The sequence below is a fragment of the Corvus hawaiiensis genome, chromosome 21, assembly GCF_020740725.1.
Source record: "Corvus hawaiiensis isolate bCorHaw1 chromosome 21, bCorHaw1.pri.cur, whole genome shotgun sequence".
Classification (NCBI taxonomy): Eukaryota; Metazoa; Chordata; class Aves; order Passeriformes; family Corvidae; genus Corvus; species Corvus hawaiiensis.
The window spans coordinates 6,319,289-6,345,020 of NC_063233.1; the positions used below are offsets into that span (position 1 = coordinate 6,319,289).

General features: G+C 48.0%; 1 protein-coding gene and 1 long non-coding RNA gene across 6 annotated transcripts in view; one reads left to right on the forward strand and one right to left on the reverse strand.

The window, feature by feature from the left end:
* LOC125336677 (collagen alpha-1(XXVII) chain B-like) overlaps positions 1-20,690 on the reverse strand; it is a 146,887-nt gene extending 126,197 nt beyond the window's left edge. Inside the window, exons 1-5 of one of the 5 annotated variants that reach the window (XM_048325570.1) lie at positions 20,567-20,690; positions 17,955-18,047; positions 16,512-16,809; positions 8,267-8,337; positions 1,763-3,201 (exon numbers count right to left, since the gene is read on the reverse strand). In XM_048325570.1, coding sequence (XP_048181527.1) covers positions 1,763-3,201; positions 8,267-8,337; positions 16,512-16,567 — 1,566 coding nt within the window. In that variant the 5' untranslated portion in view covers positions 16,568-16,809; positions 17,955-18,047; positions 20,567-20,690. Of the gene's footprint in view, positions 1-1,762; positions 3,202-8,266; positions 8,338-16,511; positions 17,047-17,365; positions 18,390-20,566 lie in introns of those variants that run through there. The other 4 variants (XM_048325571.1, XM_048325568.1, XM_048325569.1 and 1 more) reach the window with 4 other exon arrangements.
* Positions 15,689-17,213, forward strand: LOC125336679. The gene is made up of 2 exons (XR_007207821.1): positions 15,689-16,048; positions 17,038-17,213. It is a non-coding gene; the product is annotated as an uncharacterized LOC125336679 (long non-coding RNA).
* Positions 20,691-25,732: the final 5,042 nt, after the last annotated feature.

Below are 25,732 nucleotides of genomic sequence, written 5' to 3' on the forward strand. Positions count from 1 at the left end.
ACCTTTCCCTCCCCAAGCAGTTTGTTTCCAGCAGTCAAAGAGAATAAGGCCAGACAGAGCCTCAGAAAGTTCTCCTTTCCCTCAATTCAGGACTCCAGTTGTTCTCAGACAGAATGGAAAAATCCTGCCATCTCTTCCCTCAGCCTTCCACAGCCTGAATCCATTTCTTTGTTATGATTCACAAGCCTGAGAAGGATTTTCCACTCCAGTTCTGTAATAAGCTCTTTACATTGCAGGGGCTTAGAGCTTGGTCACCCTCATGACACTTGAAGAGCAAGAAAGTGGCAGAGGTCAGGATTTTGATGGGCTTGGAGCAGCCACCCAGATTCACCCTTACAGCTAAGTGATGTTTTAAGGGAAATGCACAACTACTGAATTTCTTCTCTTGGAAATGTGCCTGAAATGACTCTCCACAAAACACAGAAGCCTGCCCAAAGACCAGATTGCTGGAGCTTGTTCTATCTACTCAGGGATTTATCAAAACTTCTCCAAGCACCAACCAAGACTCCATCAGGGTTGGGCGCCTGTAGCCCACACTCAACCCCTGCCCAGGCAGCACCTTCACCTCTCCCAGGGGCAGGAACCTGGGAACAAAACACCACCCTGGGTGACTCTATACCCAAAGTACAGGGAGAGAAATCACCACCCAGCTTCGAGATGGGACAGGAGGAAAAACAAACTGCTAAGTTCCCATTGAGGACTTGGGGAGACCAACCATTCCACTTTAGGTGTTACTTGCACCAAGGAGTAGCTCTGTGGAGAAAAGTGCTGGTCATTCCTTATGCCAGCCTCAATATTTCCATTGTAAACACTTCTTTCACTATTTTAAGAAGTCAGCTGTAAAAATTCACTCTAGGCTGGATCTTGGCAACCAAAGGCTCTGTCTGGGAGAAACTTCTTTTACATGCACAACCCCTCTGTCCTATTGACAGTTTGGGCTGGAACACCAAATCCCCCTAAAAGTTGGCCAGTTTAAAGATCATGTTTGCATTCTCAAATCTGGAAAAAAAAAAAAAAAAAAAGAACAGCCAGCAGATAATTAGTGGGGCCTGAGTGCTTTTAGCATTACAAAACGTGTGTATGCTTTTACAGTGGCCAAGATACACAACCTGAAATGGGTTATTTTATGTGGAATGCAGTAGTTAAATTTATAAAGGAAACTTTTTGCATGTTTTAAGTGCAGGCTATGAGAAATAAAAAACAGAACTAAACACCCAAGCAAAAATTATACCATAAAAATAGATGAGAGTTTGTTTAAAAAAAATAAATCCTGAAGCCATCTCTGCACTTGCATTTGCTGAAGCAGGGCACTTTTCTGGATCTGTGAGTATCAGATACAAACCAAACTAATAACTAGTGTCAAGAAATAGCTAACTTGAGGCATGTTCTTAAGGCATCTGGGTTTTCTATGGAAGATGACCAGAGATAAACCAGGGGGTGGAAGATAGCCCCAACCCGGCCATTAACACTTTAGCTAGTAATTGAAAGGAAAAGAAAGTGGGATTTCTCTTTTTTTCCCCCTTTCTTTTTCTAAATCTAACATTAAGCAGCAACTTTAACCACAAATGTTTAATGGCATCCACCATCACGGAACACTCAGGTTCAAAGTGAGATTTATGCTAAAATCGTGACGATCAGGAATGCAGTGGTGCTTGGCTGCCACACTTGGATAAGCTTCATAGAAACCCTTGGAGGTTGTGGTCTGCCAGCCCTTGAGCTGAGCTGTGACTGGGAATAGCTAACATGAAGAGCCTGAACATACCTGAGGTCCTCTCTCTCCTTTCACTCCTGGATATCCCAGTAAAAATGGAAATGGAGTGGGTCCCAAAGGGTCAAAGATTTGATAGCCATCCATGGCAGCCGGGGTTGTGAGGTTGAAGGCCTGTGCCCTGGCTCTGGAGCCAGGCCAGGCAGACCCCAGGTGTGGTTTGGTGTACACCAGAGGGATGATACTGGGATCCACTCTCCTGGTGGGGGACGGCATATGCTTCTTTGGAATGGGCCCACGGCTTGAGTTCTGCAGGGTTTGCTTTAGGGTAACAAGGTGGACGTTGCTCGTTGTGTTATCAGTCACCCTCCTCATTGGCTTTACAGTACTGGGGGCTTCAGGGGGCTCAATGGTTGGCTTTTGGTTGATCTTCTTTTTGGTCTCTTGCTTGGATTCCTTCCTGCTGGCTGTGACCAGGCTCTGGCTTGTTGGTGGGACCCTCTTGGCAGTGGGAAGGGGAGTTTTCTCCCTGGGCGTGCTAGGAGTGGGCCGAGACACCCTGAGGGTCGTCCCCGTGCCCCAAGGGAGCGAGCGGGTGGGTACCTGTGATTTGGCACTTGACAGAACAGGTGGGGCCACTGTGATCTTGGTGGCTTTGGTAGTCAGTCTCAGCAGTGATGGTGGGGTTGACAGCAATGTGACGGTTGTTGCACCTGCACCCCTCATCTTGAGGGGTGCAGTGACCCTGCCAAACTCCAAGTTTGGGGCAGCAGTGGTCAGGTTTTTCAGACCCTGCAGAGAGGGCTCCGTAGGCTGTGGGGTACTGGGGGAGGCACTGGGATCCCTGGGCAGGAGGGGGATGAGTGGGGGCAAGTTGGGCCGGTAGGTATCTGCTTGCCTGCACTGTTTTTTCAGGTATTTACAGTAATGATGAGCTGCCTTGGCAGAAGGATAAATATCAAACTGGCAGATGGCTCCTTCAAACTGCACGGAGTGCTGGCTTATCTTCCCAAAGAGGAAAGATCCATGTGGATCCAATGCCTCGTCCTTTTTAAAATGCAAATCCGCATGTACTCTGTGCTTCCCACAAGAAGTAAATAAAGTGACTGTCTGGCCACGAATGTTGATGGCCATATTGTGCCACTGGCCATCGTGGACATTGTAATCAAAATATACAGAGCGCTTGTGGCCCACATACACGATGATCTGCCCAGGCACAAACTGGACCCCTAGCTGCAGTTTTTTCTTTTTGCTCTTGACAGCAAAAAGAAAAGCATTGTTGATGCGGTGGGAGCAGAGGCTCAGCACCAGCAGCAGGTCAGAGCTGGAGCCTGCAGGGAGGAGGGTGCTGAGCGGTGCTTCGACACGTGCTCGCTGAGTGAAGATGACCCCTGATTTGAAAGGAATGACTCCTTGAGGAACTGTACGTGAGGAGGACCATCCACTCGATGGCCTTTTCCCTGACAGGCCCAGTCTTTGAAGAACATCCACATCTGAAAGGGAAGCACAAAGATTATGTGAGGTGCTGGGCAACCCAAGGGCTGAATGGGTGTGGAGGGAGGTCAAACCAATCCATGCATAAAGGCAACAGGATACAGGAAATCCCAACTCACATATATAATCCCACCCTCTCACATATATATTCAAATAACCAGCATGGAGAACTCCCAGCTCTTCTCGCATCACGTGAGGAGCAAGGGCATGCTCAACATGATTACCAGCAATTGCCAAAATGCGTCAGCTCCATGGTACATCTGGTGGTTTTCCTGTCCCACCAGGGACCAGCTCAGATGTTCTGGAGGGAACTGAGCTCACTAAAAGGAAATTTCCCACTAGGCACCACTAGTCCACTTCCTGGGATTTAATTCTGAGTACTGAGCACATAGCTGGAAAGGAATTTGAACAACAGATTGAGCTGGGATTGCAAAATTTTATATCCCCAGAGGGCAAGTAACAAAACTTCCAAAGGGAGCAAAAGCTTTGTATCTGTCTCTCTTCAAGCTAGCAAGGAGCAGCTTTCAATCTTTGGAAAGTCTAGGGAAGCGAAGGTGCCTCCCAGTGTGAAAGAATTGCACCCAGATTTCAGTGAACTGCTCAAGGTTCTCAACCGCAGTACTTTTTTTCCCAGAAGATCATCTTACAGCATTAAATTATTTTAATAGGCTGGAACCAGACTTGGTTTGTGAAGAGCTCAGAAATTGGTTATGGCAGCCACTGAGTAGTGCAGGTAAGATTAGCCTCCTGTATAATGTCACCTAGGAGCCAGGTGCCTTGTTCAAGACAGGAGGAGAGAGATTGATGCCCAGAGGACTTTTCTCCACCAACTCCAGCAGGAACCTGCAATGGACAGATGAGCAGAATCCCCTCCTGTCTGTCCCTGAGGTCTATCAGAAGCCATTCACAGCTCAGATTAGCAGGCAACAGCAACACAAACTGGGGCCAGCTGGCAGCAACCTCAGCTGAAGTACTTAATTGGAGAAGATGCTGAGGTCTACAGGAGTGAAGGTGCAAAAGTAAATGTGCCCAGACCTGAAAAAGGTCTTCTGTTGAGCAGCTACAGGAGCTCAGCCTGGAGAAAAAGGAGGCTCAGGGGAGAACTTCTCACTCTCTACAACTCCCTGACAGGAGGATGTAGTCAGGTGGGGGTCAGGTTCTGCTCCCAAGTAACAAGCAACAGGATGAGAGGAAATGACCTCAAGTTGTGCTGGGAGTGGGGGGAAGGAGGTGTTAGAATGAAGAGTAGGAAAGGCTTCTTCACCAAAAGGCTTGTAAAGCATTGGAACAAGCTGCCCAGGGAAGTGGTGGAGTCACTATCCATGAAGTACTCAAAAAACATTAGATGTGGCACTGGGGGACATCTAATGGTTTAGTGGTGGGCTTGGCAGTCCTGGGTTAATGGCTGGATTTGATCATTTGTAAGGGTTTTCCAACCCAAATGATCCTATGAAGGTGATCATGATTCCCATGACATTATCACTGTTGACAGTGAGCTAGGATAACTGCACTTCCTTCCCTCTTCCTGCCCAAATGCAATCCCCATTACTTCTTGACCAAACAATGCTCCTGTTCCAGTGCTCTTAGGGGAAGCCAGTCTGGGCTGTACAACCCAAATGCTGATGTTGCAAGGCAAGATTTTAACACTCAGAAAGGTGGTGGTGCCAATCATGGTTAACACCATGGGATTGCAACTTTCCTAGATTAAAAGTAAATCAACAGTTCTCCAAAGAAAAAAAAAAAATGAGCTAATTTTCTAAAGGTGCCTTGGTATTCAGCTGCTTTCACCCTTAACTATTAAACATTCAGCACAGAACACAATATTTGGAGGACAGGCACTTACAGAGCCCGTTGGTGTTGGCCAGAAGGGCTGTAGACTCAAGCAGTCTGAGACCTGTAATGTTGCTGGCCAGGAAGGGAGGAGAATGATGAGAAAACCTCTGTTCCTTGACTTTGGCAAAAACTTTGGCCATTTTTGTGCGTAAGAACGAGTCAATCAATATTTACTTGGCCTGAGTTTAGCTTTATTCCCACCTTCCTTTTTTAAAGCAGCTTGACTCATTTTCTAGCAGACACTACCCTGGAGAAGGTGCGTCAGATGGAGAAAAGGATGGAAATGTTCCCACTCTGTGCAGAGGGGTAATTTACTGCACAGCATGTTCAAGTGTTAATGATAGTATTTCTCCCATACTCTGAAATCCTTGGTCCCCCACTGTTTTTATTCCATATTGTCCAACAGGGCTGTCTCTCAGCCTTCCCCTCTCTTTACTGAACAGAGGAATCATGGCAGTGTCTTCATTCTGGATAATCTCCAGAGCCTATGAAACAGCAAAGGCCAAAGCCTGGCTTTAGTGAAGTGGGACCCTTGCCACAGACTTCAAAGGCATCAGGATTTATCCCTAAGGAAATAAATTTACCACTTAAGTGAGGAGCTAGACTCCAGCTTCCAATTTCTACATGTATTTTTAGGTTCTCAGAGACAGACAGGGGTTGTCTCTGCTGGAGATGCTGCACACTCCAGGAGTTATTTATTTGGTAGCTGCTCTGCAAGGACCTAAGGACGTTTCCCTGCTCAGAGGATGCCACTGCTGTTTGCAATACCAATACAAGTGCCTCGTTAGCAACGGCATCCAGGAGTGCTTCAGGAAAAAAGCACAACCCAAACACTCCTCTCCCTCAAAACCCGCTAAGGTGGAGCCAAACTCTGGATGCCTATGCAAAATCTGATTAAAGAGTCCTCATGCAGGACACGTATGTGGACTTTCCAGCACTAGGTCCAGGCACAGAGCTCAGCACTCCTGTGCACCCAGCCCATCTGCCTCTCCAGCCCATCCAGCTGTCCCGGGCTGCTGGGGCACATCTCCTGGGATATGGGATGTCATCAACTAACGTAAAACACAAGGTAATTCTGACTTCCTGAAGAAGCTCCAAGTTTAGCAGAGGATTTTTTCCCCTTCAAATTTTTTCCTCTGCGGATTTTTCCATCAAAACACATTATTTGAAAAGAGCATTCACATACATCTCCCTGATCCCAGGTGCCTCAAAGCTAGTAACAACATTCCTGTTAGCAACATTTGAGCAACTGGGAAAAACTGTTCTATCAGACTCTGTGCCTGAAGTGAGATACACAGAGATTCTTGAACAACCACATGATCATCTCTGAAAAAGGGGAAAAAATATTTTATTGTTCTCCTTTCCATCTCTTTCTTTCCCTCCCCCTTTCTCCACACAAAAAGCTGTATAAGAGAAAGAAGCCAAAAGACAGGAGAGAAATAACATGCAGCTTTCCCAGATTCCAGCAGCCAAGGTGTGATACCCACAGATAAAACTGTGTTGAGTAAGTGCAGCATTTCCAAAAGTTAGTCAGTGCACAGCAAATGAACTCACCTCACAAATCTTTTGGATTTGTAACACTTATGGAAAGATCATCCTCTGTGTTCCCTGATTTTCCAGTGTACAGGAAGACTTCTAATCCTTAGAGTAACAGCCACAGTGTTTTCAAAAGCCCACAGCATTGGCTTATTTTCATCCTCACACTGACCTATGATCAAATTCTTACTACTTCTGACTCTCATGTTTGAAAATCCTGGGTGATAACACAGCCTCAAGTCACCAATGTTTACATACAGCCTTCACTTCCTTGGAAGGTTTTATTTTCTGGTGCCCAGAAGGAAATCCTCTCTCTCATTGTGTGAAAACCAGGCAAGTTTTTAAAAATTCTTTTATCACAGAGACAGTATCTCAGAGAGGAATTATTGACTACACCAAGGTAAACACAATAAGAGTGAAATTAAAGAGTTTGCTTTAGATTGATGGTAACAAAAGACATGGCACCATCCCATAATTATCACAGGAGTAAAATGATGGATAGAGGTGAATCTAAACAGCATATTATAATCCACTTGAAAAGGGAGATGCCAAGACACAATATTTGTTCTGCCTCTTTACGAGCTGACATAAAACTTGCTCTGAAAACTGCTTGACTAAGTAATTCAGCCAGATGTTCACCTCCTTTGCATGGAGGCAGAATTTGGAAAATATTACATTTTTCAAAATTGCTGATGGCAGGGATCTATTCCCCCCCTGTAAAAAGTGCTCCATGGGCTGGCTGACATCTGAGTGTTGACCAAATTTCTATTTTTCCTTCATGTTTTGGAGACTGAGGGGAGAGCCCTGGAGCCTGCTAGTCCACTTAGTGTTGTCTGCTGACGGCAGGGGAAGCTGTTCACTTCCAGCAAATACCCATGTAAAGCATTCATGTATGAAAGGTGTTGCTATTTTAAGAAGAGAAGGCTCCTTTACAAACAGATACTGCACAGATGCTCAGCGCCTGCTATCAGCTGTAAAAGATGAATATTTTTTTTGTGCTTTTGTTGACTTTGAAGATTTTTATCTCCTCTTGTAGGGTCATTGATTATTGTACCCCAGCCTAGTCCTGTCCCTGGCACCACCAGGGAGGTGATGCCTGGAGAAGGGGTGTAAGGACAGAGTGAAGGTGTCACTTCTCTATAGAATATTCCCTTACAGCACAGGGATTGAACCAGATATAGCCATTCTATTATCAACCAACCCTGTGGGATTTTCCTCCCTTAAATTTGCTTTTACCTTTAGAACTCACATAATTTCTATATGCATAACATCCCCCATGCTGGCAGGGGCATGCCTGGGGTGCACCAAAGTCAAGGAAATATCTGTCTGCCAGAGGCACTTAATTCCATAAAGCACCAGTCTCAAGGGGCACTTTCTAAAAGCAGTTAAGTCCTGGCAAGTGCAAGTAGATGCCAGTGACATTTTAGACACAAAGTGCTTCATTTGCACCAGTTCCATGAGACTCTGAAAATTCTGTGGGGCATGTAATCACCTGTAGAGAAGCTGGTTCTTTTGCCAGCCTTAACTGCACCATCTATATCATCCATACTGCAATGGTCAGCAACAAATGCATCTAACTGTGCACTGGGCTCAGACATTGTTAAGTTATAATCCTACACTGGTACCAAAGCACTTGGCTTTTACTTTTGTTGAAAGAGGAGAGAAGAAAAAAAAAAAAAAAAAAGTGTCATTTACCTTCAGAATTTCCCTGTGTGAATCCCAGGAACCAGGTAAAACACAATATAGTCCAGAAAAAGCAGAATCCCCTAAAATTGGAAGAGAAGAAAAAAAATAATGAGTTTCTACAATAGTAGTAACAAAACCAATTCCACTGTTAAAGGTCTTCTCCTTGATCCCAAGTCTAGCCAAGGCAGTGACAGTGTCAGCATGACTCCAGGAAGTAGACTTAGGCTGAGACCTTATTTGTCTGCTTTAAAGTCATCTAAAGCCCACTGAACTTAGTGGAAAGGCTTCCCAATGGTATTAGGAACCTTGAACCAGGACCAGCCCAGTGTTTTGAGAGGCAGGGTCATCACTGCTGAGTCATCAGTGCCTTTGCTACTGCTGCTCTTTGGCACTCACCCCACCTAGAAATGCAAGAGGACGGAGAAATCATTCAAAGCTGGGAGACCAAAAGCCCTGCCAGGAGTACACGTGCAGGGCTGTGGGGACATGGGTGGGAAATGGGCTGACACACAGTGCCCTGTCACCTCAGCAAACAAATCCTGAGTCCTAATGCTTTACTGCTTAACAATATCCTAAACATGCAATGGATCTACTATATGGATCTACTTCTCATTTTACACCCAGATGCAAAGATGGGGGCAGCTTCTAACCACTCAGCACCCTGTGCTGAGCCACTGAGGACCTTCTCACAGGCCTGGTATGGCAGGAAAGGTTATAAAATGGGAGATCCACAGACTTCCAACCCTGCCTTAGACCCTTTCATGCCTGAGAGGGAATTTGACAAACCTCTCCATTAGCTCAGCTTTAAGCCTTCAAGTGCCATTGAAAACAGCAGCTCAGGGGAAAAAAAACTTGTACCAGAAAGGCAGCTAAAGCCCTCCTTTTCCCCCATCTGCCTCCTTGGTTTGTAGCCAACTAACAAACATGGGAAAGTCCTTGGTTAGGCTCACTTAAAGTTGTCAGTGGAAGATTGAATTCCCTCATCTTCTAGAGAGGATATTTAACAGCTTCATCAGCAGAGACTGCTGGAGGAACAGGCAGAAATGTAAACTACAGAAAGTCCTCAGCCAGGAGACAGCAGTGTGGGATATCCACAGGTTGTTCGCCACTTCAGCCCAGTCAGCGTGAACACCGGGCTGTGCAAAGCCACACCAAAGTGCAGCTTGCTCATTTCTCACAATCTGACACACAAATCATATATCAAACAGGGTTAGAGACCACTCTTCTCCTGCCTCTTCTCAGCTTTAGCCCAAGAAAGCATCCTCTGAGACGATGTATTACACTGGGCCAATCCTCACTTGTGCAGGAGACCCTTTCCCACAGCTAAAATGAAGCCACAGTGATTTACATCAGTGGGGAAACCTGGCCCTGAATGTAAAAATCCACCCAAGGAATCCAGCTATTAGCTAATATTTTAAGGCTTGAAGGGATAAAATACTGGAGCAGTCCCACATCAACTGGGAAACAAGTGAGCTGAAGCAATCCATGTCCTCCTTTACTGTTTCCATCACCCTGACACTGGTCTGCACATTTCAGGAGCTCTGGGACTGCTTTAGTTTATGAAAGAACAGGCGGGAATAGCCCAATCCTGGTGTTCTTTCATCATGTCCTACAACCAGCCATATCCTAACCAGGAAACCCTCACCATGCTCCAGAGATCTCCAGCTGGGGAGCCTTGATTCTTTTCTGACAACTTCATCCCTTGAGACACAACTGTCAGGCTGAAGACACTGCCAAGTCCAAGGAGAGCTGCTGTCCCAGTACCTTCAGGGAGCGGAGGAAGGGAAGCAGAATAGGATGATTCTTCATGGCCACCTCTGCAGTTAATTTTTTTTGCATGAGAGAGGCTACAATCCACAAGACAACCCGAATTTCTGTGCTCACCTCCAACAGAGTTTTAAGATGTGGATGCAATTCCATGTGTGCATGGAGCAAAGACCTGACTGGGTATCACCAGCTGGGCTCGACTGCCTGATGAGAGCACAGGAAGACAGGGAAGGGGGTCACCAGCAGCAGTCCCAAGCATTAAGAACCTGTGGTCTGGTGAGGATCAGATTTGTACAACCACTGCTGCTCACAACACACTGAACTGAAGTCCACTTTTGGTTTTTTTGAGGGGTGCCTTCACAAACCAAACTCCCTGTTGATTGACACAATGAGGAGAATAAGTCTTGGGGGAAAATCCAGCACGTAATTTCATTCCACTGACACTCACAGGCTATAAAGGAGACGAATGCACAGTGCGGGATCCAGCTGGCCCCAGCCCTGCTCCTGGACCCCTCTCACAGCCAACACCATCAGAGCTGAGAGCAGGGCCGGGTGCCAAAACACTGAAGAAAAACACTTTGGCAAAATTTACCAACTTAATGGAAAAAGCAAAAGCAGCTTCCAAATGGCAGCCGTGTGAGTGATGGGGCTGTTAATTATCCCAGGGTTTTTAATGCAGGCTCTTTTTCCCTTACAGCTCAGCAGTGACAGAGCTGCATAAGCAGCTTGAGCAGCAAGAGTAAAGAAGATTTTTCTCCTTATGTAGAGCTATCAAACCCACCTTGCCTTTTTCTCAGCTTCTTCTCATGAGCAGTGACTTCCACTGAGATTCTATCAAGAGGTAGCACTAAAGGCGTTTATTTCTTTTATTCACAAGGTCTACAAATACCACAACGAGGATCCTGGTCTTGTTCAGCCTGGAGAAGAGAATGCTCAAGAGAGGACTTAGAGCAACTTCCAGTGCCTAAAGGGGCTCCAAGAGAGATGGAGAGGGACTTTGGACAAGGGCATGGAGGAACAGGGTGAAGAGGAAGGCTTTAAACTGAAGGTGGGCAGATTTAGAACCGATACTATGAAGAAATTCTTCCCTGTGAGGATGGTGAGGCCCAGGCACAGCTTGCCCAGAGAAGCTGTGGCTGCCCCACCACTGCAAGCATCCAAGGCCAGGCTGGACAGGGCTTGGAGCAACCTGTTTTAGTGGAAGGTGTCTCTGCCCATGGCAGGGGGTGGAATGAGATGAACTTTTAAGGTCCCTTCCAACCCAAACCACTGCTGCAGTCACTGAGTGTAGAGGTGCCCCATAGCACACATGATGTAAGCTCACATGAGTGAAAAGTTTTCCAGTGCAGACACAAACTCTCTTTACAGCAAACTGAAGTTACTGACTACAGCTTAATTTTACTTCCCTACTTTTGGCAAACTCCTGGGGATCAGTCCACGGGAACTGACCAGTGCCAGAAGTCCAAGGTAAAGTACAACTGAGAGGGACAGAGAAGCACAAACACCCTTATTATTCCCTTCTAAACAGACAAATGCTGGAAGAAAGCCCTACGCTGAATTAAGGACAACAGTAACACAACAGCCTTCAGGGTAAACTTGGTCACAAATTATCCTCCAAAAAGTGCCAATTTGACAAAGCTGAGGCAACCTGTAAAATAATTGTGATCAGCTAATTCCCCACTATTTCTGGAATTGGTTTGGAACAATTTCAGCTTTTTTTAATTAAAAGGTTTGCCCTGCCTTAAAATAAGAAGTCCAAATGATTTTGACATCTTGTTTGCTTAGATGATGGGTTGAAGCTAAAGGAAATGTTTCAAGGGCCCACAGCAGCATTTACCTTTTTTATTTTGTTTTCTCCCTCATTTACACTGGGGAAATGGCTTTGAAATTGCAAACATTACTGCAAGGTGGAAAAACAATTCCCCACCACTTTTCTCCATTCAGGTGTACTTTTTTCCTGTTCAAAAGACCACAAAGCCAGCTGGAGGCTGAAAACTGCTTTTCAAGAAAAGCAAATCTGCATTTCTAGCCGTAGATCAGACAGTGTATCTTAAAAAGAAGAAAATGCATGTGTGGCTTAAGATCTTTTGCACATGACTGGAGGTGATATTTTATAAGACTCTCAAGCAAGTTTTGACAGACAACAGGAAGCAAATCACAACCTATAAACTGAGGCTTTAAATTGTACCGTGCATCAATTCCATCCCAGCTTTTTAGGGTAGAAATCTTATTTTGTACCAATAACATCCTTTGTGGAGCTTCTGGAAATGATGGTATTTCTCCACTCCCCCTCAGTTTCTGGCAAGAGCAATGGAAACACACAGCTATGTAGATGTCTCCGTACTGACCCTGCTCAGTCCTTTGCTGGACCTCTCCTGCAGTATAAACGACATACTGACTTACACCTCCAGGCAAAGATTTTGTACACAGGCGCTGCTGCAAACCCCAGCATGATAAGGGCAGAATTTCTGAAACAACCGAAATACTGTTAGTTTTTAATCCCCATTCAGCATCTACATTTCTAAGGGAAAGTATTGAGCACCCAAACAGATACGACCCATATAAATCCATTCTTAAGGTCATTTAAAAATACTAAGAAAACAGAGTGACCAAGAAAATGTCCATATTAAGTAAGGAAGAATGAAATCCCTACTCCTGGAAGTGTTCAAGGCCAGGTTAGGTGGGGCTTAGATCAAGCTGGTCTAATGGAAGGTGTCCCTGCCCATGGCAGGAGAGTTGGATCCATAAAGGTCCCATATTTGCTCATCTGGCACCTATAGCTCCTCTTAGGACTTCTCCAGGAGGGCCATCCTGACCTGCAGTGCACAGAAGGTGGGGATGAAGCACCAGCATGGCCAGGGTGACCTCCTGCAGACACGTCACACCTTGTCCTCTCAGGGGCTTGTGCTGGCATCTGCAGACAGAGGGCTGAAGGGTTCCAAACCACTGGTCCTTGTCCTCCTAACTGGAACTAGAGCCTACACGTGTATCCATTGCACAAAGCTGTCCCAGAACTGAGCTCCTACTGGTGACAACCTGCTTCCTCATCTGAGAGATGCCAGACAGATATGACTCAAACACCCTCCCAGACAGCTCCCAGCAGCTCTCCACAGCAGGGGATCTTTCCTGGGAACCCATTCCTCAGCCTCCTCTTCGCTCCCCATCCCTGTCTGGGATATTGACTTTGCTGCTGTATGAAGTGACAACACTCCTCAGTGCTGGCCCTGGCTCTTGTGTTCTCCAATAACTGGAGCCCTTGACAAACAGAAGTGCTAAGCGTGATCTGTCATCTAACTCCTTTTTTGTCCTTCCAACAAATGCCTTTGCATTCCTTCATTTTGTGAATGGGGTTTGGCAGGGCCATGTAGAATTCCCATTTGCACTTCAGTAAGCGTCCATCATTTCCACTTAAGCCCTCAACAAATTGGCAAAGAAAGGGAAGGGGAAAAAACCCCCACAAACTCTGTGTCGCCGGGCAGAGATTTCCAACAAGAGTCTCACCACAAACCTGGGCAACCTTCAGTCAGTAACAGAGTCTCCATGAACAGAGATATTAAGCAGGGCAGATCCTAACCCCTCAACCCATTGCAGAAAGGGGATGAAGCTGGAGCTTTATTTTAATAAAGGACATGCTTGGAGACACACATTGAAATAGCAGGAGAGGGTGAACCTGGACACTGGACCTGGGCTGTGATGCTGTCTATCCCTCCTGGGACACATCTCCAGACGCAATTTCCTCCTTTCTAACCCCAAGCCCCCAGCACACACATCATTTGCCACTCTGTTGCTGAATTTGTCCAGCAGTGCAATAATCTGTCCCCAAACCACCTCCCCAGCTTGCAAGCAATCCTCTTTTCCTCTTAAAAAGGATCCATGCCTTCCCTCCAGCCCTTTTAGGCCTTCCCAGGGGCTGACCCATCTTAATGGTGACATGTGGATGCTGTAGTACCATGTGTAGTACCATTTCTCATCCAGCACAGATGGGCCAGGTAGCCTCAGAGCAGCATTGTGCCAACACCCCAGGGCTGTGATAGCAGGCTGTCACCCATCAGAGGCCTCCAGGAGCATTGAGGCTCCTCCATGGGCAACATGTGGCACTGGGGCTGGAATGCACCAAAGCAGCACAACCACAGTGGAACAGCCCCAGTGCTATGGTCTGGACATGTGCTCGATGTGTGGTGGAATGCATACCTTCCCCTTTGTTTTGGGGAGCCTGTGGTCACCAAAAATGCATCAGCAGAAATGACCAAGAGGGGCACATTAACCTTGAAGAGCCTGTAAAACTTTGTGTTCTTCTGGTTTTACAAACTTTGGCAGCTCAAGTCTTCAAGCATACTCTGCAACTGCTGCTCCTTCCCTGGGGAGCCAGCCCTCCCACCACTCCCACCCGCAAGTCTCCTGTACATCCAGCAGCTCCCCAACCACCAGCCCTACTCCAGAAGATGCTGCAGGAGTGCTGGTACAGGAGAGACCCCATTGCCACAGAGGAATGCACCGGATCATTCCCATCACGAGCTGTCTTCAGGCAGCACAGCCCTCACCCACCCCAAGAGTGGCCTGGTGAGCCCAGGCACACGCCAGCTCCGGGCTCAGAGCACCCTCTCCAAGACCAGCAGCCTCAATGGGACCATCGAGCTGTGGGGATGGTGGGATGCACAGTGCTCTGCCAAGCAAATCAAAACCCAGCACCAAAAAGCCCTCTGGGAGATGATGCAAAGGGCAACAAGCGACCTCTGCTGAGGAGGGATCGGAGCAGCACATGGGAGGGAGACAGGCCGGGGAAGAGCCTGGAACAAAAGGCTCTCGGTTCCGAGGCACCAGGACAGACCAAAGCCAGATTTCCCAATGCACTGCAAGGCTCAAAGCCTGTGCAGCCGTGCTGTGATAGCCTGGGACACCCTGCCGCAGAACCAGACACGGATCTCCGGCGGGCCAGAAGCCACGCTGCCTTCTCCTGGGTCCCCTCCTTCCTAAACCTGTCCTCACACGGGTCCGATTTGTCCTCAAGCAGGATCTAGGACCTGAGCGGGATCTCCCTGTCCTCATCTGTAGCGTGATCACGGCCAACTCCTCCACCAGGCCGAGCAGCTGGTGCTCTGTGAGTGGCTGTGCCTCATGCCAAGTGTCTCTCCAGCACCGGAGTCCGTCCCCTTGCTGTGACACGCTGCTCCTGCTCTTTCAAAGGAACCTTTATCTGTCTGTTCCCATTCGGACTTCTCCCTTTCTGACGCTAGCCACCCTTGCACGGTCCCAGGCGGTTCTCCCAGACCATGTCCAGCACTAGAAAGGTGTAACTGGGAGATGCTGCAGTTACCAGCATCTCCAGACATGCCACAGCCACATCTACGCAAAGAAACCCCCAAACAAACAAAAACCCCACGCCGCAATAACCCTAAAGCATTGAGATTCGGTCCTTGTGAGTATATAAACACGCAGAAAACTTGTCAACGAGAGCAGCTGCAGCCCCTGGGAAGGGGTCTGGGCTCTCTGTGTGACTCCACACACAGACTGAGCTTCCAAAGGGAACAGCACATTCATCCACCTCCCGGCTCTAGAAAAGGGGGGGAAACAGGATGACCCCGGTGGTGGAGGGGGGCTGCCCCCAAATCCCCGAGCCCCGTTCCCCCTCTTTCCCCCATCTCCCAGTCCAGCCGAGCAGGGGGATCCTGTACACAACTTTTTCAAACTGCCAAGCAGAAGAATCCCAGCCCTTCCAAGGGAGTGTCGGTAAATCATCAGTACATCCGACAACGCAGCCAGCGGGATTAACCCTTTGTGGGTCCCCAGGAAAATAATAACAACAACAACAACGCATTTAACAATGCAAATAGTAAAAGTTGGTCCCAGCTGTGGGAGAAGGGGGACGGGCAGGGTGTGTGCCGGGATCTTTTTCATACACACACGGATGGAGAGGAAGCAGCATTTTGTGTGTGCCGAGCACATGAAGAGCTGCCACCGCGCACCTCCGCCGTGCCTCAACCCTCCGGGCTCTCCCACCTCCCGCAGCACCTCGGCCAGACCCAGGTACCCGTGTCCCCGAGGGACAGGGCGAGGAGCAGAAGCCCCCTGCTCCCAGGAGGGGCTGGAACCGGGCAGGGTGAGGGGTGCGAGGGACAGCAGATCGCCCGTTCTACATCTGCGTGGGGGCTACACCGGCGCCCACCTCCCGGAGCAACTCCTGGAGCTGGGACACCCTTTCCTGGTGCATGGGGGGAGAAGGGGGGGGAGGCTCCTCCTGGCCGTCCCGGCGCCGATCCCCCGCTCCCGCTCCCCGCAGCCCTATTTCTCCCTCTCCCGCTCCACAGCGTGGCCTCCCTGCTCCCAGCCCATTCTCCTCTCCAGACCAGGAGTTTTCACATCATCCCCTGGCAGAGGAATGTCTTCCCCCACCCCGTTCCCAAATCTCGGGATCTCGTGGCTCCCCGGCACCCCCAGCCCGCCCGGGATGCCCTTCCCCAGCGCCGGGAGAAGCGGAGTTTGTACTCACCCCCTGCCTGCTGCTGTAGCTCTGAGTCTGGAGACCGGCTCTGATTCCGGCTCCATCACGTTTAGTGCATTGTCTCTTTCGGGCAATTTTTGCAGCAATCCATCAGAAATCGGGGGACAAGCCGGTTTGTGGGTACATCCTTTCCAGGAGCTCGGCTCTCTGCCTCGCTAAGGGGCTCAGCTGTGTCACAGACACCCCTGGCCCGGACGGCTCACTCCTTCCTCCTTCTCTTCTGGGTCCTTTTGCTTACACAGATCTTTTAATCCCATTTAACTCCCTCTCGGCAGACTGCAATTACCTTGGAAAAAGAAGAGAGAACACAAAGTACACTCTAGGAAGCCAGGCTGGCCCATGGTCGCTGGATTTCTTGCCTCTCTTTTTTTTTCCTCTCCTTATAAATAGTGCAATTTCTGTGATTTCTGATTTCCAAAGTCCTTGATTTCAAGTGTTTTTTCTTAGCTGTTACTTTTTTTGTTGTTGGTTGGTTGGTTGGTGGTTGTAATTATTATTTTTATTTGCAATGCAGATGTGCCTCCCACCCCCCAAGGATCTCTCCTCTGGACTTAGAGAGAAGAGGAAAAGGCAGATTTTGAAAAATGAAAATTATTTAAGGATGTCCTTACTGCCTCTCTCTGCTGCCCTCCTCTGTAATAGCGAAGCATTTACGAGAAATAATACAAAATAAATAAATAATTGGGGGGGGGAAAAAAAAAAAAAAAAAAAAAAGAAGGAAACTCTTTCGGCCAGAAGAGCTGCGGGGAAAGAATTGAAGACCCTGTCCAGGCTCCAAGGAGGGAAGCACAGGCCCTTCTTTGGGGAGGCTGATGACGGAAATTGTAGCCCCCTGCACTCACCTGTCCAGGGCCATGAGCCCCAAACCGGCCTCGAGCCACCTTATAAAGTACCTGACACGGCTTTTCCCTTGGGATCAGCGCTTGGTGCAGGCAGTTGGGAGCCTGTGGATGGGACTAAGGCTTGGAGGAGAAAAGCCCCCCATGCCCCTGTTCCCCTCCTTGCCCTGCTCTGCTTCCCTGTGGCATCTCCAGAGCCCCTCTCCTCCCAGCACCAAGGGGTGGAATCTGCATCCGGAGGGCAGGGAGAGGGGAACGAGTTTTCCTACGCAAGACCCATCAGAACAAGTTGGATTCCAAGTCGGCTTCGCCAGCTCTGTCAGGAGAGGGAACTTCCACATGCGGATAAAACCTTCATCCCTGTTTTCCACTCCTCTTCCAAAGCCCCACCCAGCCAACCGTGCACCCCCCAGGGCGACGGGCAGGTCCCTCTTGTCCACAGCAGGACACAGCAAATCCCTCAGCTCCATGAGATTCCCTCAGGCAGGTGAGGGCAGCTCATCGCTCCGAGCCGTCCTACCTCCTCCGTGCACCCCTGGGTGGCCCTGCCCTGCTCCCTCCCCCTCTCAGCACCTCTGCCTTGGGCACTTACTCTGCAGCGAGGCGAGAGGCTGTGCAGCATCTCCCCGCAGCCCCATGGCCGTGGGCATTCATTTGTCCCGGCAGCTTACGGCAATTGCTACGTCTTAAAAAATAATAAAAAAGCAATTAAAAAAAAAAAAAAAAGGAAAAAAGAAAACTCAGACAAACCCCAAAGCCCCTTTCTCCTTCCTTCCCCTTCAAGGTGTCTCCTGCGCCGGGAGCCCGCGAGAGGCGGCCGGGGTGAGGGGCCCGGAACCAGCCGGGGTTTTCTGGGTTCCCCCCAAATTCAGCAGATAATCCTTCCCCGGGCTAGCGCGGGCACGTCCCCCTCGGGCCGTCGCTCCACTCGTGGGTCACGGATGCTGCAGGGATCCAGGAGAGAAGGGCGTTGGGAGCGGGGACTGGGAGGGACATGGATGAGAAAGAGGTGGTGGTTCTAAGGCTGCACTTGTCCTTTTAAATAGCTGCAGCCCGGGGACTCCGGGCTGGCGGGGGTGCCCCAGGTATCCGGTTTCAGCAAACAGCAGCTAATGAGCAGAGATCCAGCCTCCGAGGGGCAGGATCAGCGCTGCCGGCGGGCAGGGGGGCACCCCGGGCACCCCACCAGGAGGGGAGGGGGCTGCCGCAGGGAGGGGAGGGCTGCGGGTCAGGGGCTGCGTGGTCACTGGCAGGGCAAGGGGACGGGGCTGCAGGGGCTACAGGGACCCCCCAGGGCAAGGGCACGGGGCTGCAGGGCACAGGGCAGGTCCTGCGAGGTGCTGAGCACCCAGCACAGATCCGAGACACCAGTGTGGGTCTGTCATCAAAACTGACCCACCCCAGGAGCTCCCTCCACAAAGGTGTCCTGTATCTTACTACGTTATGCCCTGAGATGGGGAAGGGCTAAAGCACCTCAAACCTAGGCAGTAAACTTACATACTCCCCATGAAAAATACACAGCCACAAAGAGGACCCCACATCGACCCACCAAATACCTGAACTTGAGGCTAGAGGGGATTGATGTTACATCATGTTCAGAGCAGAAAATTCAAGGACCCACTGGCCTGACTCAGCAATGCAGGTTTTACTCAAAAACCTGACCTCAGAGCGTGGCCAAAAGTAGAGGTTTCCACTATAAATTTGATCTCCTATATGACATCTTCTGCTACCACACAAGCTAAGGGCTTCTCTCCCTTAATACATATATTTGGCTTGGTTGTGATTGCTTGCTGGGGCTGTGGTTTTGCATCTCCCAGTTTCTATAGGCAGAAGATTTTATTCATACCTTTGCTCTGAAGCATCTACATTTTGCTTCCTTTCTTGTTATAGCAGATGAAGTTTTAAGTAGTGGCAGCAAAAAAATTTTGCAACAAGCAGCATTGGGACTGGGGTAAACTAACAGCCTCACAGTCCCCCTGTCCTCTAGAAAACCTTATCAGAAGGGTGCAGCTAAATTACACATCCAGATACTTGTAAGAAGTTCCTATTTACAGAAAAACTTGTCTCAAACCCCTCTGAAGGCCCAGGAACTCAGATGACCCAAACAGTCCAGCTTTGAGGACTGGGACCCTTTGGGACAACAGGCAGTGATAGAGCTTGTCAGAAACACCATAAAATCTCTATTTTTCTTAGCTATTTTTTCCCCCAGCTGTTCTTTCCATGTTTCTCAGTCACACATTCCTCACTGAGAAACATATTCTAGCCATGCTGAAGTGTTTAGAATAAAGCTTCAATCAATTAAAAAAACCCCCATTTTTGCAAATAACTCTGGGTTAATCCCTCTGCTGTTGAATACACCTTCAATTCTCCTGCTTATTTCTACCTTTTCTCTCTGCTGAATGCAGCAAATATTTAGTAAACTCCCAAACCCCAATGTCTTGGGGTGACTTTATGATACGTCCCCAGAAAGGTACAAGGCCCTTTTCAGAGAGAGGGACAAAAAGAAAAGGAAAATGATGTGCTGCATCTTTTTGCAAATACTTATCCAAATGGGATGTGCACAGATAGCTGGGAAAGGACTGATGATGCTTCAGGTCTACAGCATCTCACCGAGAACCACCAAAAAACTCACTGACAGCCTCATCCTTAAATCCTCTGCACATATTTGCTCAGATGAATATTTTCAAACCAAACACATACCTAAAAGCTTTGCTAGCGTGAAGACACAAATGTATCCCAGCAGTAGGAAAAAGGGAATTAGTTTAAAACAAAAGGAAACCCAACATTGCTGAAGCCAAGACTAGTGCCAAGTGAATTCAGGTTCAAAAATTAGACCTCATTCTTCAAAAAGAAAAAAACCACAACATATGATCTGAATAGAAATATATTTAGCAGATTTATTTTTCTTCCCTTGCAAATTTAAATAGAAGCCATTTTAAAACACTAAATAAACTGAAGTAAATCGGCACAGCAGTGAAATGAAGAAAAGCAAAAAAAAGAAAAAATAAATTGGAATTGAATCGTTTAATTAGCCAAAATAAGTACAGGGAGGAAGAAATGCCACCACACAACATGGGGAACAGAACACTTGCTTTTGACGAAACACACTCTCAAAAAAAGCAGCATGTCATTACAGCCTGAATAAACACAGCATTTTGAATATTCACCCATATTTAGCCACTTTACAGAAGAACCAGTACCCACCTCTCCTCAGGAGCTGTAGCTTGGTTAAGCATCAAGGCTCTCATCAATATAACTTTGTCTCTTTGCTCCTCTTGGGAAACTGACTGTGGAGGCATCTTGAGCCATGGCAAGTGGTGTCACAGCTGCCCTGTGTGACTCACAGTCCCTGGCTCCAGGGAGCAGAGGAATCCCAGACTAACCTGGTCCTGCCCTCCCACTTTGGCTTGCCTCGGAGGACAACACTGAATTACAGTTCAATAATTTTTGCCTTTGCCCAAGTACGAAAAGTATCCTGGCTCACTCATTGCCCCCAGAACTCACAACGAATTATAGGGATGTATTTGGATATATTTAGATAAATACTCCATTCAGGTTTAGAACTGCGGCATAACCAGGCAGAAGTGAAAACCATGGCACCGGAAAAACCTGTGGGAGGCATCAAACAAACATGCAAAGGAAAGGTGGGATAAAGAGCCTTTCACTCCCTGCTGGGCTGAGGATCCACACCCAGCCCGGAGCAGGAGTATCTAAACTCGGTAGCTGGCTAAGAGTTGCTGAAGCCACAGGAAGTGGGAACCCAGCCTGTGGGAAGCAGCCCTGCCATGAAGGGGTGATGGTCCCAGTGATGGTGGGAGGGCACAGCTCTGCAGCCCCACAACATGCATCACATGGAGCTGGGCTACTGGGGAGGGCTGGATCCGCACCTGTAAGCCCAGCAGGAACAGGAGATTAACCATCCACACAAGTGGGACTCAGCCCCAGCCCACACACAGTCATGGTACTCCAGGCAGTGGCACAGGAGGGACTGGCTGTGCCCGTTTCCAGCTCTGGGGAATGTCTGCTTGAGGGCTGACTCAGCACCTACGCTGCAAACATCAGCAGCCTCGGCAGCCAGAGCCCCCGGGGGCTGGTACTGATCCCTGGCTGCTGGGATGGCACTGAGATATTTCTGCTGAAGCAACCATTTCTATCCCTTTTCTACCTCTGAGTAGAAACTTGGCACACTTGGCTGCAGTGCTCTCTCAGGTATGTAATTCCCTGTATAGGATTTCCTAATCCCTACATGACTTTTCTATTCAGATCCTGCATTTGACATGACTCTACCAGCACTTCCTCACATCCATGAGCTCCTACTCAAATGACTGACACTAGTTCAAGCCCTGGATTAAAGCCTTCCCTACCCTGTAGGGATCTGGTCATGAGCAGAAACCTGCTGAAGAGCTTCATTTGCCTGCTGAGAAGTCTCACCATCCATGGCAGAGACAAGATCTCAAGGAAGGCAGAAGGTGCCCAGCTGGGATCTGGTCAATGGATGCTCCTAATTTGGTCTCTGGCTTCAGCCATCACTGCAAGATTAGGAGGTTTCTGCAGAAGAGCAGAACATGCAGCACTCCTGGTTTTAGGGTTTGCTGTTTGACAGCTGTTCATGATCCAAAAGCTGCTGTGGGTTGTGTTTCTTGTTCCCAGTGCACTGTAGAAGGTATTAATTATAGAGGAGATGTACAGAAAGCTCAAAAAATCATGTATGTAACAGAATTGCTGCCCAGTGTTATTCCCCCCCCCCTTCTCCACAGACTTTCTGACAAAGCCATTCCTGTCCTGTGCCACAGGCTCCCGGTGATATGTTTGAACTTCTGCAGCCGTTTGATGTAAAATGTTTTAAATTCTTTTTGGGAACACTAAAGGCTTTTGTCTCCTGGCCGGTGCGGTGGGGATGCCATGTATGGCAGAGACAGATCTTTCTGTGCTTTCCAACTGCACCGTATCACATCGGGCTGCCCAGCCAGCCGAGAGGTGGGAATGGCTGTTAATCATTAAATGGAGCCTTTTTCCATGGGAATGAAAGGGAACACAATGCAGCGATACAAGTCCAAGCCCACCCTTCCCATGGAAAGGCTGCCTACTGATTACAGCTCTGTCCTACCCTTACATTTAGACGTTTGGAGAGCTACAGTTTTACAGGATGGCTGTGAAGTGATTTTTCAGCTGATGGCGGCAGCAGCAGCGTTGGGCTGACAGGTCAGCCCCGACAGCATGATGCATCACCACGCTTTGACGGGAGGATATCACAGTTCCTAAATCCTGACTGCCTTTAAGGTATCAGGCAAAGACTGCCTGGTCTTGTGAACATCTCTTTATTTCCCTGTTTGTCTGTTCTCTCCCTGGTTTAGGACCTATTCAGTCACTGGTGCTAGTGGAAAACACAAGAGAATCAATACCACTGGCCAGTTTGGAGCTGTGTTCTCCAGTCTAAACACCAGACCAGCCTGTTCTGCGGCCTGTGGCATAGTGTGGTGATCCTACATTTGAACAGAAGAATACCAAGATCAGTTTCTCCCTTTTACTACGGAAGGAAAAAATAATTCACCATTAAATGCCCCCTGGGCTGCTGCACACGAGAAGCACATCCCCCTGTCTGGAGGTTTGCTAGTTAAATGCAGCAGTGCATCAGCAAGCACAAGTGCTTTTCCCACCAGTGTGCCAAAGGAGCTTGTTCATGCCATGGGTTCATGGAGATGGTTGTGTGCTGTCCTGGATGAGTACAGGTGACATGAGCTCTGTAAAGAAACAGCACATCTCTTCTTCATGAAACAGAACCACCCTGAAAGTGCCTTTCTTCCCCCTCGGCAAAGAAATCACACCAGCACATAAAAGTGCCTGCTGATCTAAATAATTTCCTGCACATTAAGGACAAAAGGACAACTGCTACTGTGGTTGCTGCTGCTATGACAGCAATTTACCATGGCAGGCAGTGCACACCAGTGTGTAATATTTCAGTCTGAATTCTGCAGGTGCACAACCCTTGTGACTTTTAGGCAGCACTTCCCAGTCGTAGCGTGACCTGCCAGTGCTCTGGATATCCCAGTGACACTGGTGCAGGTATGGGTCAGTGCTTGTGCCAGAGCCCTGCACCCACAACACAGAACTGATGTAGGAGAGACCTGTTCTGATCACTCTGGACAAGGACTTGGGAGCTGCAGGCAGCAGACATTGGAAGGTACTGGCTTCGGAGTCAAACCAGGTCCTTCTGGAGCAGGGATGCTGTTTGCTCTGAGGATGAAGAACAAGCCTAAGGGCAAGGACACAGTGCTGGTGGCAGCTGGAGCTCATGTGCACACCCAGGCAGCCTCAAGGCAGAGTTCAAAGGGAGATGGAAATCAGTACAAGATCTTGGCCTTCAAGAGAAGGCAGTGTGTTACAGCACAAATGCCTGGGACAAGGTTTTGTGCAAGACAGAAACTAAGCCTGAGTCAGATTCTGAGTAGTTTCAGTGAGGAAGGGAGAGGAAAAAAGAGCTTAGAAAACATCAAAGCAAATCCTGGTCATGACAAAAAGTTAAGATAAAATCCGAAGGTAGTTTAAGATGAAATCCAAAAGGTAGTTTTTCTACTGTCTAAGCAAGATGTATTCTCTGTTTTCAACTGCTGTAGGAAGATAACCCTGTGTCCTGCTGCTGGGCAGGCCTGTGGGAGCAGTTTACTGTGCAAAAGGAAATCATACCTGCAGGAAGAAGCTGAAGTGGAAATGATAAGTCCAAGGCAAAGTGAAGGAAGGGTGAGACTAGACAGATTTGAGATGAGAATTTGTTGGGCTCCACCCTGCACTGGACTCACTAATGACACCAGAAAAGCTCCTTTAGCAGTGACAAAGATGAGGCAGCCCTTGCACAAACACACGTGTATATTAAGCAAAAGCCTGTACTCTGCTACATCCTGAGGTATCAACACCAAAAAGCAACTGCAATTTGGTTTGTGTAATCAGAATAATTTTAAGAGATGACCCAACCATAACAAGGAATTGCTGAACTTAAATCTGAACCACAACACACTGCTACAACACCATTTCCTTTTGCAATTGTGCTCAGCTATTTCTGTGACCAGTTGCTCACCACTGTTTTGATGAAAAGTGCTGAGGCTGGAGAGAGGGGTCACCTCCTTCCTTAGAGGCTGTTTGGTGCTGGGTGCCTCGGGCTGAGCCAGGCAGCTCTGCTGCCTTAAAGCAGCACTATCCTGAGGCTCACACGCTAACCTACATCCCAGCAGGGTTCAGGTTTGGCTTTCACTACTGCAGTGACCTGCAGGGTGACCTGAAACAACTTAAACCATTGCTTTTGTGCCACTATTTTCTTGTCTCTAGAGTGAAGCTTGTGATATAGATCATCTTATGTGTAAAGAGGTTTAAGACCTTCAGACATAAAGCACTGCCAGTGGCTGTTATTACTTCACTGTGCAGTTGGCAGCAGCCCCTCATGCAGGAGCAAGTGTAAATCTATTTCCCAACCAGTTTTATATTCCGCACAACCTGCCATCCTCCAGATGCACAGTTCATTAGAGACCGCTCGGTTTTATCTGGCTGTAAAGGCCAGTGTAAAAAAAACCAGCCCTGCTGATTAAACATGCAATTCAAATCCATCTCCTGGAGCAGAGCAGACAGTTCCTGGTGCTTTATCTGCACTGACTGAAACGCAATCTCACAATCTGTATCACTTAGAGCAGAACAATGCTCGATTTCTTCATACTCCACTCGAGTTGTTAACACATAAAGCAGAAACATAGCCCATTTTCACAGAGAAGGTCTCTTCTGACATACTCAGTGTGTTAACCCAGAGTATACAAATCTGCTTCAAAGCTAATAGGCTTTTTTTCTTCCTGCAAACACACTTCTCCACATCTGCACACACTCTCTCTCTCTCTACTTGAACAGCAATAGTATTTGGTAAAGCTCTCCAAACAGGAGCCACTGCAGAAAAGCTGAATTTACTGATGTGTGGGTAAGAACTAACAAGAGACCTGGTTGGTCTCTGTTCAAAAAGAAAAAGAAAAAAAAAAAAAAATCAAGTCAATAAGTCAATATTTATACACCCACTGGTGAAATAAATTTCACCCTCCCCCAGAAGAGGGACATAAAATGAAGTGATTGAAACAGGATTTCATGGAAGGGGACTTTGTTTGCTTATTTGTTTTCACAGTTTGGGATATATTTGGGATTATTAAAATTTTTTTATTGTAATTTGAATGCAGTTGTACTGTACAGAGCCCATCAGAGCAGCTTCACAGTGGGACCTGCCACTGAGGATCAAAAAAAAAAGGGGGGTGCAATGAGATGATCTTTGAAAGTCTCTTCCAACCCTAAACCATTGTATGACTATGTTCTATGATTCTATGATATTTCAGAAATATAGCCAAG